We start from the raw sequence: 13,701 nt of genomic DNA, 5'->3' as shown, positions 1-13,701 counted from the left end.
CTTCATCTTCTTTAAATGTTTGCCTTTTGGAGGGAGTAATAACAACAAGTGCCAAGAACTGGAACAGAAAATGCCCATTTTCAGGATTTCCCATATTGATGTGTTAACCTGAGCAGTGGAGAGTTAGAAAGAAACTGCAGCTCTTTGTGCATTCCTGCCCCTACCTAAGGTGGCATTTGTTGCCTTTACACCTGAGTCAATTTTGTTTCAGTTTTTATATAATGTTCTTATCTGGGATATTCACTTCTACATAGATGATGTTTATAGTAAATGTATAGATAAATTTACTTCTGGACTTTAAGTCAGTTTCCAAACCTTATCACTCCTCACCTTAAGGAAAATGCAAACACAAAGCCCTGCAAAGGACCTTCCCCAGCCAAGCACAAGTGAGGAGAATGCAGAGAGTCCTTTAACATCAGTTAAGGGTTTCTCAACATTTTCCAACAGTCTGTATTTCCTTTGCACAAAGACAAACAAAAGTGGATCCTCAATTGAATTGTCACGTTGAGCTAAATAACTACTGTAATTAAAAATGAAGGTTTACCATCAGTGAGCTGCTGCTCCAGGTCCTTGATCTCCTCGGTCTCCTTTGCAATCCTGGAGAGCATCTCATCCAGGCGGCCCTCGAGCTGCTGGCAGTGCTTGTTCATCATATCCAGCTGCTGTTCTTTACCTGCTTTTTGAGCTTTCATGTGAGCCTGGGAATCACAGTGGGAAGGCAAAGCAGCACATCAATACAGATGTAAAAAACCAAGCCAGTGTTTTGCCTCAGTTCTGCAGAGTCACAAGCTCAGCACACACTCTGGTGTTTGGGGGGTTATTTTCCCTCACTCCTGCCCCACAAAGAACCCCAGATAAGCAGCAATCTGTGACTAGCAGCATTGTTTGGAGTCTCCCCCCTGCCCAGGCATGAGGAATAAAGCCTGCATTTATGAATCATTACTCATGGCTACTATCTTTCTTCCTGCCTTTACATTTTATTCTGCCATTTCCCCTCTCAGTCAAGAACAAACTTGATTTCTTTCAGAACCCTCAATCCTGTCATCCTGCATTGCCTTCAGAGCAGATGATGTCTCAGAACATGTCAGGTCAGCACAGGAAAATACTCTGCACCACCAGCAAGTCAGGCCAAGTTTATAGCTAAGATTTACTTAAAGCAGAATATGTATTATTTTATTAAAACATTTCTGGAGCTCTCACAGCCTTTTTTCAGGGCTTCATGCATAGAGTATGAACTGGCTGATTGTTTCTGCTGTATACAAAGCATGGCTATCAACAGAACACGGTGTTGTTCCTCACTGCTGTGAAATTCCTCAGGAAAAACTCAAATAGCAGAAGCTTGAGCAAATATAGAATTACACTGCCATGATAACCAGCATCTTTTTGTTACTGCTCAAAAGAATAAATCCAGCCAGCAGCAGAAAATGTAAATGCAAGTTCTCAAAGAAGCCCCACTTAAAAAGCTGCTCCAATAGTAAAAGTGAAAGGGCAAAAGCAAAACCTTTTACATTTTAACGACTTAAACCGGAAGTAACCCCAACATCCCTCCCAGCACAACTCCGCTTGTCACCTCGCCGAGAACAAACTCCCATCCAGCTTCCAAAGGCGGAACATCAACAAGTCCATCATCCCGCACCCGCTGGAAGTTCCGATCCCCAATCCCAGGCACTCCGAGCCTGCCTTTGTCTCCGCTCTGCTCTCCGAGCGCCGGGGGCTGTGTGAGCGGGGCTGGCACGGCAGGGATTGGGGTGTCCCCGGGGTGTCCCGGTGCTGATCTCGGTCCCGGCCCCGCGCCCGGTCCCAGCCCCGCGCCCGGTCCCAGCCCCGCGCCCGGTCCCAATCCCGGCCGTTGGTCCCGCAGCGCTTCCTGTGTTGTGATTCGAAGCGAAGGGTCGGGCTCGCCCTGCCCCGGCCCCGCCACCAGCGGCGAGGAGTGAAAAAAGTTTAAAAACGCTCTTTTTTTGTTGTTGATTTTTGAAAAAGTGTTTCAGGGAGCCCTCAGGAAAAAGGATTTTATCCCTTCTCCATAAAATCATAAGGTCTTTACCAATTTTAATCAAAACTAACTTTGTATTTTATATTAAATTTGATTTTAGCTTGTAGCTTAGTCAGTTCTCTTAACCATGCAGTGCTTTAGACAAAGAGGAATTTAACCCTGTAAATCATAAGCTGAACTTTATGAAATAACCCAAAACATTGTTTTTATATTAAAGGCAAAACTGTAAGAAATAAATCAGAAAATCTGTCTAGGTTGAGGCTTGAAGCTGTAACATTCTTTAGTTAAAGGAAATAAAGGGCTGCAGAGATAAGAGCAGCCCAGTAGAGCTGTTCAAAGTCACCCAAAATATCCTGCTTAACTCTGGGGAGGGGTTATCAGTTGTAACTCAGTATATAAATCTGGAAACACAAAAGTCTCTCTCTACTTATCTTTGGTAGAATTATCCCCATGGTGGAATTATCCCCATGTTCCCAGCACTGAATAAAAGCAAGGATTTTGTTCTATCCTATTGGATTTGATTGTTTCTTAACTCACAGGCCTCTCCTGAAGACATGAGCCAAGCACAAGTCTTTTCTTGCTTACTTTAAAAGCATCCAACTGGCCCTTACTCCACTGCTCAGACACAAACCCTTCAGATTCTGCTTTTACTTACATGTCTTGGATCCTCAGGATTTACAGAAGCAAGAGAACTCTGCAAGTCTTCAAGCTCTTTCTGGTTTTCCCCTATTTCTCTTTTCTGTTTCTCTATTTGTTTCTCCAGTTCTAAGGTTTCCTTTTGCAGCTCCTGCAGGGTTTGTATCTTTTCCCTCAGCTGCTGCTCAAGTGCTTCCCTGTTGGCCTGGGAGATCTGGAGGAGCATTAGGGTTTAACTAATTAGTGGGTTTAAAGCAAACAGCTGAGCAAGAGCATATTGAACAGTTAAATAAGTGAAATAAATTAACTTAAATAAGGATCCTGCTCATTGATTTTAAGGCAATTTTAAAGCAATAATTGATGACAATTGAAGAAATGGAAGATACAATTTTAGCATAATGCTGATAAAGGTTTTTCAATTAATTCTTGCTGCCAGTTCTGGGGCCACATTGCTTATGAGCTGCACAACTAAACACACACAGCAGGTTCTTCCAAAGCATTCTGGGGAAAGTCAATCAGTAGCAACATGTGGAGCATATTTAGATGCCATTAATTGCACCACAACTCTGACAGCTCATTATAACCAAGCTCTCTGAAACCTCCCAGACTGTTCTGATGTATAACAAATGGTTTATACATGTACAGTGGCCTCTTTGAAAAGAATGGGGAGAAAAAGTTGTATTTTCTACACCAACAGTTCTTCAAACACTTTGTTATTTGTGGAACAACTTACTTTTTTGTGATCCAGAGCAGCCTCCAGTTGTTGCAGTTCCTCTGTTACTTTCCAAACTCGCTGCTCTGCATCTCCAATTGCATCCTGAAGTTCTTCTAATCTTCTCTGTGCTGCAGACAAAAAATACCACCACAAACCCCACAGTCCCACAAGATACATTATATTATTCTGTATGACATTGACACACAGCTTCTGTTAACAGAAAATCAGCATTTTCTTCACACAGTGATAATCACAGCTACTAAATTCTGGTTTCTCATAGAGTATGTCCCAAGTTTTTTGAATGAGTCTTATTAAATTAATGCATCAAATACAAAACCTCCCTAGAGCTGCATTTTCAAGAATATGTAATCCTTTCATGCAGAGTTGTCTAAATTAACAGCAATAAAAAACTGTAACAGTTTGGACACACACAAAAAAAATCACACTATAGTGTTTAGAGATCACAGCACTTACAGCTTTGTCACAGTTTTATTCTCCTGTCAAATCTGTGCCAAGCATTGAATCAGTGGAATAAACCACACCGATAAACACCTACTAATTTTATTTGATAAAAAATAAGATTTTACCTGCTTTAATCTTTTTTTCTTTACCCTCCAGCAGTTCCTCCAGAGCCTGGAGCTGCAGCTGGGTGTTCCAGCAGGGGTCTGTGTGCCCCCTGCCCAGGTGCTGGGCCTTGGCATCCACGTAGCCTTCCCTGACAAACATGTTCCTTTTGTACCTGGCCTTCCCAATGTAGGGGCTCTCCCCAGGCACAGGGTCCAGCTCAGCCTCCTGCAGGGGATGGGGCACAGTGTCTTTATCTCAGAGTGTCTTTATCTCAGAGTGTTTTTATCTCACAGGTTTGGCTGCAGTCAACTCATAGCACACATTTAACTCTCTACCCAAGCAGAAAGAGGAAAACCAGTTTGGAATTAATTAGAAGAGAATGGATCACACCTGACTTGTTTGGCCTTGAACATTGTGGTTATTTTACAAAGGAATTAAACTGATTGATCAGCTCAGTTGGTTAAAACTTGGTTGTAATAACACCAAGGTCATGGGTTCAATCCCCTGTGTGGGCCATTGACTTCAGAGTTGGACTCAATGATCCTTGTGGGTCCCTTCCAGCTCAGAATAGTCTGAGATTTTAATCAAACAGACCCAGTTTGTTGCAAACGTGAAATGCAAGTGGGTATTTAACAGGAGGAACTTCTTAATATTTTAGATTTAATAGTAATACAGATTAGACCTCATACATTACATTGTTGCATTTAAATCTTATTCAGGGATAACTGAATCACAGTCAGTGATCACTGATCTTTATATTTCTTGTGTACTTCACTCAGGGTTGGTCTCTTCTCCCAGGCACTCAGCAATAGGACAAGGGGGCACGATGGGCTCAAGCTCTGCCAGGGGAAATTGAAGTTGGAGATCAGGAATAAAATTCTTTGCAGAGAGAGTGCTCAGGGATTGGAATGGGCTGCCCAGAGAGGGGGTGGATTCCCCATCCCTGGAGGTTTTTCAACTGAGCTTGGCCGTGGCACTGAGTGCCATGATCTGGTAAAGGAACTGGAGCTGGATCAAGGGTTGGGGTTGATGATCTCAGAGGGTTTTTCCAACCCAATCAATTCTGTGATTCTGTGGATGTGGCACTGAGTGAGAATCCACATCTTGATCCAACCCTACTGTGATCACCAGCCCAGGGCACGGAGTGCCCTGGGCTGGTGATCACAGTGGGGTTGGATCAAGGGTTGGACTTGATGATCTCAGAGGTCTTTTCCAACCCAATCCATTCCATAATTCTGGGATCTCCACAGTTTTGTTTGCAAGTGTGACAGAGGGCAGGCTCTGCTAGGAGGGAAAGGACAGAAATTCTCCTCCCATCTAACACAGGAACATTCTGGCTTATGGAATTTCTCCAGGTAAAAGGGCCTCCAAAATGAAGCCAGAAGAAATGCCTGTCATTTGTTTGGTTAATAAGAATGAAATGTTTGCTCCTGGACTCAGCTAAAACACACACACATGGGTATGTACACTGATATTCAGCACATTAAATGTCACTCATTGTTTAGTTCAAAGCTTATAACTTATGATTTTAAAATGAAATTTTTATATTCCATAACTTTTAATAAAGCAGTATCTACTAGAATTATAGAAAAGTTTTTTATTTTCCAAGTTGAAGAGAAACAGCAATAAAAAGCTCAGTTTTTTTAGAATTATTACCTCTAATGGAAAATAATTTAATGGCTCAAATTTGGCATCAATCTTGTAGAAGGCCAGCTCCTGCTCCAGCTCATACTGCTTCTGGCAGGCTCTGGTGAGCTCCACTGTCTTCTGCTTCAGCTGGGGAAGCACAACAGGGTCAGCATCACACACTGCACTCCAGAGAGAGGGCACAGCCACTCAATGGAACCACAGCCCACATCACAGTGTTGGGGAGCAAGAACATCACACAGTGCAGCTTTATTGGAGGGGACAATGATGACTAAAAGGAGACAAAAGCCTCACAATTAATAGAACACAAATGATCACATGAAAGGCCTTTGATGTTGATGGGCACCAAAGGTTTAAAAATAAATCTGTCACTAATTTAGGATTAAAAAGAAATTGGAGTGTGATCCTGTAGCAAAATCTAGGCCAAATTACACATGTATTTATTGTTACAAGTGAGCATGAGAACTATTAACACTCATGGTCTGTAAAAGAAACAAAATATCTCAATTGTGTATACAGTCTCTGTATTGTATTTTAGCTTAACCTTGTAGGTTTTGGTGCTATTTTTAAGTCAAGGTCCATCATGTGATTTCATTTTTAAACCCACTTCTCACACTGAATACCTGAGGGAGAACATGCAGCACAATTCCAACAGACAGTGGAAAGCAGGACTAATGGAGGAAAAGAAATAGAACAGGAAAAGCTTAAAAAGAAAGATTTTAAAACCTGGTAAGTGTCACACAACAACTAACTGTGTTTCAGAGAGAAGGGAAAAAAATATCAAGAAAATTGTACTCCAAAAAAACACAGTGAATATAAAGAGTCACTGGGAGACTTTATGGTAATGTTGCTACTTCAGGGAACGTGCAAATACACCCTAAAATAAACCAACCATGCAGGCAGGAGCACAGGGGTACCTGGAGTGAGAATAAAGGCTCTGCAGGAGGGGGGCTGGGGCAAACCAACACACCAGCTAAAGGAGAGAAGCAAGCACAGATTGTCATCCACGGGGGAACCACAGTGGGGCCAGGCTGCAAAGTATTTGCTGCTACATCTCACTGCACTGAAAACCACACTTTGGAAAGATTGCTGGTTAGTGTGTGTGTGTGTTCAGAGAATAAACAGCTAGAGAGGATTAACTACCCCAAGAGGGAAGGATAAAATCTTAGAGGACAAGCCTAACAGGGTAAAATCTGTACATGAAGTTCCCATCAGATCATTCCCAACCCACACTCTCAAGTCAGCAGGACCTTCCTTGCATTTTACAGCTACCAATGGAAGATACTCAAAAATAAGATTTTTAGGATGATGGGAGGAAAATACAAGTAATTAGTGGACATTGCACCACTGACATAGAACTCACATGCACATCTTGTCCTTGGAGAAGTATTAACTTTTCCCCTTGCTGCAGCAGCACTTTAAAGTCTGATCAATGCAGGATATTGAGGACATCAGCAATTTGGCAGCCAGAGGATACTTAACCTTTCATCAACTGACCAAATGTTAAACAAAAATAAATAAATAATCACTAGACCCAAACAAGTCACTAATAATTGACAAGAGTGATGCTGATGGCTGGTTCAATATACTTTTTCCACAGAAAGAATACTGAAGAACTTCACTCTCTAAAGAGTTTAAGTCCCTAAGATTTGTCTCAGTTTTAATCACAAATCTCCAGCCATTTGAACTCTCACACTGACAACTCTGTGTCCAAATACTTCCTCAGTGCCAGTGATTACCTTACCAGCTCATTTTTGGTGCCCAGGTCCCTCTGCAGGTCTTCAAAGCTTTGTTTCTGTTGCAAAGTCTTTTCTTTCAGTGATTTGTTGACCTCATCCTGATGGTGAAGCTGCTCCAGCACCTTGGACTGGTTCAGTTTAAGGTTCTCCATCTCCTTTATGGTGTTTTCCAACTCTCTTTCTAATTTCTCTATCTCTTCTGCAAAACAGAATGACAGAAACATTCAAATAGAAGAATCTACCCCTTCAAAAGTTCAATTTTGTGTCATTCACTTTAGATTTAACATACTGTTACCTAAATGAAACCTCTCCTGAGCTTCCTGCCTGTCCTGATTTGTCACTGGCTGTCCATCCAAGGTTTCCAGGGCTCTCAGGTGGAATATGGTGTACAAGCAGTAGTGAGGCAGATTTCCAACTGGGTTATCAGCAAGGAATAGAGAGGTCAGATCCTGGAGAGGCTTTAGTTTGGCAATATCATGGAGCTAAATCAAAGAGAAATGGAACAAAGATTAGACATCCTTCCAGGAACAATTAAGCCCCTATTAGTGAATTTCTGATTATCTATAATGTCTTAGGTTTGTATCCCAGGATCTATTTTAATGTTTATGCTAAAGAATAAACTCTAAACCCCCACCAAAATACACAGTAATATAACCAAAGTCACTTCCTAAAATCAAATGGTTTCTTCTATTAAAAATGCAGGGATGGTAAATTGAATCAAGCTTGGTCTTGGAACTGTCAGGACACCAAGGCCTGTGGAGATCCATAACCTTCCAAAACTCAACTCTGCCCCAGGCACAGAGGTTTGTCCCTTCAATATCTGGCACAAAAGGAGTTTCTGATAGAGAGGAAAGACACTCAGCCAGTGAATCAGGATGAACAGCAGCTCCCCCATGAGCAGGCTCTGGCCAAGGCCTGTTCCATCACTTACTGATGACACCTTGTTGTGCCTCAGGTTCAGCACTCGAAGGGATCTCAGTTTCCTGCCCACCCACACAGGAATGTGCTCAATCTCATTCCCTGCCAGGTTCAGCTTCTGCAGGTTCTGCATGTGCTCTAAGCCTTCAATTTTGCTGAAAATGAGAAGGAAAATGTCAAGAACCACAGCAAGTCTACAGTGAAAGTGAGGAATTATGGAAAAGCTACAGCAAAATCTGTCTCAATTAACTAACCAAGAGATCAATGAAAATAGTTACTACTGCCATGGATTAACAATTCATATTAAATTACACCACCTTACTCACCAGTACTAAATTAAGATCAAAAATCACAGCAAAGCTTTCTGTCACTACAGCAAAACCTTTATTTTTACACACCTTCATTACAATATTATTTTAATGTGTGATGATTCCTTTTTAATATGCAAAATTAGTTCTTTTTCTCCTGAGAGCACAATGGGACAAAGATGAGCCAAAATAAAGCTGGTTTGGGGTTTTTTCCCCCATACAGAGGAAGGATCAGCTATAAAGTGTCAGCATGAAGAGTTTGCATTAAAACACTGAATAACTAATGAGGAAAATGTGTTAGATTTTGGGTTATTTGGGCATTTACCTGTGAATATTAAGTATTAAGTGAACTATGAGTATTAAAACAAAGTACAACAGAATATGATCTTGTGAGCACAGGATTTATTGAACATGTATCAGCTGTGGAGAACTAAAGTCTGAAAACAGAGCAGTTGCTAAAAGCTCCTCTGCCTTTTTCAGTTCCTGCTGAGAGAGGAAGTGGTGAGTGCCCTGTGTAGAGACTGGTGTGTTGTGCCACTTCCTACTCTGCACTGTCCCCCTATTACCTGCAACAATAAGCAGCAGTTTAATTAAATTTTTAAAGCATTTAATTGTGTTGTTGCACACTCCTCATTGTGGTATCTGGAAACTTGCACTTCTGCCTTGGTTTCCAAGGAAAACCAGTTTAAGCAAAGCCACTGACAGCACTTCCCAGAGCTGTCCATGCCTCTGACACCAAAGAGACTGTGCTTTTTAAAGAGATCTCAGCAAAGCCTGTTAGTCTTGAGCACAACTGCTGGGAAATCCACTTTGGAGAGCCCTCCCTGAGAGGAATATCAGCTGTATTGCCCCTGGGCTCAGCAAACCCTCAGTGTTTCCTCCTACCTGATTCTGTTGCAGGACAAGTTGAGCTCCCGCAGCTTCAGCAGCTTCTCCAGCCTCTCCATCTTCTCTATCTGGTTGTTACTCAGGTTTAGTATCTCCAGTCTGGAGCACTTCTCCAGATTTTCTATGTACTGAAGAACAGAAAATTAATCTCTCAACATTGCAGGGTTTTGGGGTTTTTTTGGTGGTTTTTTTTCCAAGAGGAAAGCAGATTTCTCTTTTAACAACCCCCTGTTCACCTCAAATAACAGTATTCTAATTTTATTAATCCACTGTTGGGTTCTAAAACTCCACTTTAGGCACAGTCTTCTCCAGTGTTTGAAGAGGAAAACTGGGTTTTAAGTTTAGAGTGGACCAGACTCACACAAAAGGGAACAAGCCATTACAAAATACATCCAGAAAAACCTCCCCAAAAATCCAAACCAGAGCAATCCAAAAGCTAAAAAATTACACCAACTAATGATGTTTTAGACATCACTCTAATTAATTAATTTCTTTTTTTTTGCACAATTCTCCACTGCCTTCTTTTTTAACAGCAGCTGTTTGCAGAACTAAGCTAAGAGAGCAAGAATATCCTAATTCCATCCACTTCAAATAAACCTTCCCTAAATATGAATCAAAATTAACTTTAAACTCGGTTTCATCACCAGCAATTTCCAATAACTTACCTTAAACTTTTTGTCCCCATCTTTTGGGGAAGAAAGATTCAGTGAGCTGATACATGCCAGATTTTGCTGTTTTGCCAGGCCCTTTATTAGGGGTTCAGTGATGTATTTAACCCCTGGAGTAACACCATTTGCACCTGGAAGGAAACAGAGAAAGTGCCTTTAGCAGTGAAAGAATTGGTGATTTTCATATTAATCCTTTGCTTGACACTGAATATTGAAGATATTGATAGTTACCCCCCTCCCAAGAGGGGGTGGGAAGAACCAGCACACCAGGAGCATCTACAGGGAGGACTAAAAGCCTCATTATTCTCCACTCTTTCATTACTCTAATTACTCTCATTTCCTCATTTGAGCACAAAAAAAAAGATGAAAGGAAGTTTTTCTGGCTTCTTTCCAACAGATCATATTAACCACACAACTCACAGAACACTGGATTTTAAGGTTGTTATTTATTATATGATACCTTTATGAAACTGAGGAGCAGCTCCTACATCTCCTGCTGGAATATCCAGGTGTTGGTGCCTCTTCTCCGTGTTTTTGGGAGCAGCTGGAGGGGCCTGTTGGCCATGGGGAGATGGGGATGTGGTGCCTGAGGTGACAGGTGACATTGCACTGGGTGTCTTTGAAGCTGCTGGGTGTGGTTTTCTGCTCAGGGCTTTCCTGACAGAGCCTTTCTTCATTGCCAAAGGTCCCAAATGGCACAGGGCAGCAGCTGGGAAAAGAGGAACCAACATCAGGCTAAATCTTAAAGGTTTGCATGAGAACAAAGGTGCTACAGGAGAATGTTGTGCCAAAACCACATCCAAGCTGAGTCTCCAGTGGGTGCCAACCTCCAGTCTCCATGGCATGGGGAAGGATCATGGAATAGAATCGATTGGGTTGGAAAAGACCTCTGAGATCATCAAGTCCAACCCTTGATCCAACCCCACTGTGATCACCAGCCCAGGGCACGGAGTGCCCTGGGCTGGTGATCACAGTGGGGTTGGATCAAGATGTGGTGGATTCTCCCTCAGTGCCACATCCACAGAATCACAGAATTGATTGTGTTGGAAAAGACCTCTGAGATCATCAAGTCCAACCCTTGGGCCAACTCCAGTCCCTTTACCAGATCATGGCACTCAGTGCCACGGCCAAGCTCAGCTGAAAAACCTCCAGGGATGGGGAATCCACCCCCTCTCTGGGCAGCCCATTCCAATCCCTGAGCACTCTCTCTGCAAAGAATTTTTTTCTCATCTCCAACTTCAGTTTCCCCTGGCAGAGCTTGAGCCCATCGTGCCCCCTTGTCCTATTGTTGAGTGCCTGGGAGAAGAGACCAACCCCCAGGGTTACACCTTTGTACCCACACCTTTCTACAGCTGAAACACTTTGTGTTTGGCACCTCATTGTCCTTCAGTCTGTGATTACACCGAGTCTGTCAGGTCTGGAGATGCTCAGCTCAGACTAACAGGGCACAAACAGAGGATGAGATCCCAATTCTTTTACCAGAAGTAGAAAGCACCCACTTTGCAGCAAGAAGAGAAAAAAAAACCCCAACAAACAGGCAACAGAGAAAATTTCAAACAGGGTAGCACTGGCATTCCCAGAGTTTCCCTTTCTGCAAACAGACTATCCTGGGAAAGTGCAGGGAATGTTCACAGAAACTTCCCCAGGGATGGAGACAAATCCCAGGGGTAAGAGCAGAAAAAGCCACATAAAAGTTCTGTGGGGCAAAGCCCTTCAGGGACCATCTCCAAGGCACCTACACCAGCAACAAAGAGCACGTTTGAAGATAATGAGAGAGAAAAGTATGATCTTAGGGGACCTTTGAGCTGATCTGGAGAACATATTCTTCATTCAAATGGATTCTTTTCCCTCCAGAACTGGAAAGGAAAGGTGAGGGTAGGAGGGGGAGGGAAGAAGGGAAGGGAAGAAGGGAAGGGAAGAAGGGAAGGAGGGAAGAAGGGAAGGAGGGAAGAAGGGAAGGAGGGAAGAAGGGAAGGAGGGAAGAAGGGAAGGAGGGAAGAAGGGAAGGAGGGAAGAAGGGAAGGAGGGAAGAAGGGAAGGAGGGAAGAAGGGAAGGAGGGAAGAAGGGAAGGAGGGAAGAAGGGAAGGAGGGAAGAAGGGAAGGAGGGAAGAAGGGAAGGAGGGAAGAAGGGAAGGAGGGAAGAAGGGAAGGAGGGAAGAAGGGAAGGAGGGAAGAAGGGAAGGAGGGAAGAAGGGAAGGAGGGAAGAAGGGAAGGAGGGAAGAAGGGAAGGAGGGAAGAAGGGAAGGAGGGAAGAAGGGAAGGAGGGAAGAAGGGAAGGAGGGAAGAAGGGAAGGAGGGAAGAAGGGAAGGAGGGAAGAAGGGAAGGAGGGAAGAAGGGAAGGAGGGAAGAAGGGAAGGAGGGAAGAAGGGAAGGAGGGAAGAAGGGAAGGAGGGAAGAAGGGAAGGAGGGAAGAAGGGAAGGAGGGAAGAAGGGAAGGAGGGAAGAAGGGAAGGAGGGAAGAAGGGAAGGAGGGAAGAAGGGAAGGAGGGAAGAAGGGAAGGAGGGAAGAAGGGAAGGAGGGAAGAAGGGAAGGGAAGAAGGGAAGGGAAGAAGGGAAGGAGGGACGAGGAAAGGTGAGGGGAAGGAGGGACGAGGAAAGGTGAGGGGAAGGAGGGACGAGGAAAGGTGAGGGGAAGGAGGGACGAGGAAAGGTGAGGGGAAGGAGGGATGAGGGAAGGCCACCCTTTTCTATCCATCACTTACAGCATTCAAACAGGACCAGCCATGCGAGAGCGGAAGGCGCGTGAGAAGGAAGAAGATGCTGCCGAGATGCCGAAAAGCCGTTTTGGGGCGTTTCTCCCTGTTCTGAGGAGCGCGGCTGGTGGGACGCCCCGGGTAGGGCAGGGGGGCTGCCCTGAGGGGCTGTGTGTGCCCCCAGACCCCCGTCCCTCCCCGGGCACCGCCACAGGCCGCGGCCCCTCAGGCCGAGCCCTCAGGCCGCCGCTTTGCTTACCTGCGTTGACATGGTAACGCCGTCTCACGGCCGCGGCGGGCAGGGCATGGCACAGCAGGGCAAGGCGGGGCCTGCGGCGCTCCCAAAGGGCTACCCCGGCTCTCAGCACACCTCCCCGGTGCCTCCTTGCCCTTCCCAAGGGACACCACCCACCCTGTCCGAAGGTGCTGCGGCTCCTTTAAGGGCGTTGCCTCAGAGGCCGCGCCGCCGCCATTTTGTCTCTGTGGTCCGGGGCGGGTGTGAAGGGAGCGAGAAGGGGGCGTGGTCTCACGAAGGCCACGCCCCTTGTGCCTTCCCGCCACCGAGGCCACGCCCCCGTCATTCGCGCCATTTCCCCTCAGAGCGTTGTTGCGATCGAACCGCGAGTCACGGTATAAAAACAATAAACAATAAGCGCTGCTGTTCTGGGAGTTATTCTTTCGTTGTCTGTGCATTCTTTGTGTGTTAGCAGGTTTTATTCTGTACTTAATTCCCTGTTCAAATCGCCACCGTTTCCACAGAGGCGCCTAAATAAACTCTTTAAGGCTTCTGTGCTGCTAGTTTGGAGTTTTTACAATAAATGTGAAATTCAGGGTTGAAAGTAAGGCTGTATCTGCAAAAATGTAGGGAAAGGGCGCTATTAGATAAAAAAAAAATTCAGAGTCCGGTTAGAATAGTTTTTAC

The 13,701-nt window shown here is 44.4% G+C and overlaps 1 protein-coding gene across 4 annotated transcripts in view; it reads right to left on the bottom strand.

Annotated features, from left to right (window-relative positions):
* The window catches only part of CNTRL (centriolin), a 29,434-nt gene extending 16,171 nt beyond the window's left edge, over nucleotides 1–13,263 (bottom strand). For 2 of the 4 annotated variants that reach the window (XM_071574392.1, XM_071574394.1), the window contains exons 1-12: nucleotides 13,039–13,263; nucleotides 10,543–10,791; nucleotides 10,080–10,213; nucleotides 9,412–9,542; nucleotides 8,232–8,373; nucleotides 7,596–7,782; nucleotides 7,306–7,499; nucleotides 5,571–5,690; nucleotides 3,935–4,139; nucleotides 3,366–3,475; nucleotides 2,652–2,846; nucleotides 545–698 (exon numbers count right to left, since the gene is read on the bottom strand). In XM_071574392.1, coding sequence (XP_071430493.1) covers nucleotides 545–698; nucleotides 2,652–2,846; nucleotides 3,366–3,475; nucleotides 3,935–4,139; nucleotides 5,571–5,690; nucleotides 7,306–7,499; nucleotides 7,596–7,782; nucleotides 8,232–8,373; nucleotides 9,412–9,542; nucleotides 10,080–10,213; nucleotides 10,543–10,759 — 1,789 coding nt within the window. In that variant the 5' untranslated portion in view covers nucleotides 10,760–10,791; nucleotides 13,039–13,263. Of the gene's footprint in view, nucleotides 1–544; nucleotides 699–1,570; nucleotides 1,846–2,651; nucleotides 2,847–3,365; nucleotides 3,476–3,934; nucleotides 4,140–5,570; nucleotides 5,691–7,305; nucleotides 7,500–7,595; nucleotides 7,783–8,231; nucleotides 8,374–9,411; nucleotides 9,543–10,079; nucleotides 10,214–10,542; nucleotides 10,792–12,788; nucleotides 12,908–13,038 lie in introns of those variants that run through there. The other 2 variants (XM_071574393.1, XM_071574395.1) reach the window with 2 other exon arrangements.
* Between the last annotated feature and the right edge of the window lie 438 nt (nucleotides 13,264–13,701).

The sequence above is a fragment of the Pithys albifrons genome, chromosome 20 (assembly GCF_047495875.1).
Source record: "Pithys albifrons albifrons isolate INPA30051 chromosome 20, PitAlb_v1, whole genome shotgun sequence".
Lineage (NCBI taxonomy): Eukaryota > Metazoa > Chordata > Aves > Passeriformes > Thamnophilidae > Pithys > Pithys albifrons.
Note: the sequence above shows the minus strand (reverse complement) of the source record. Positions and strands in the feature narration are given on the sequence as shown.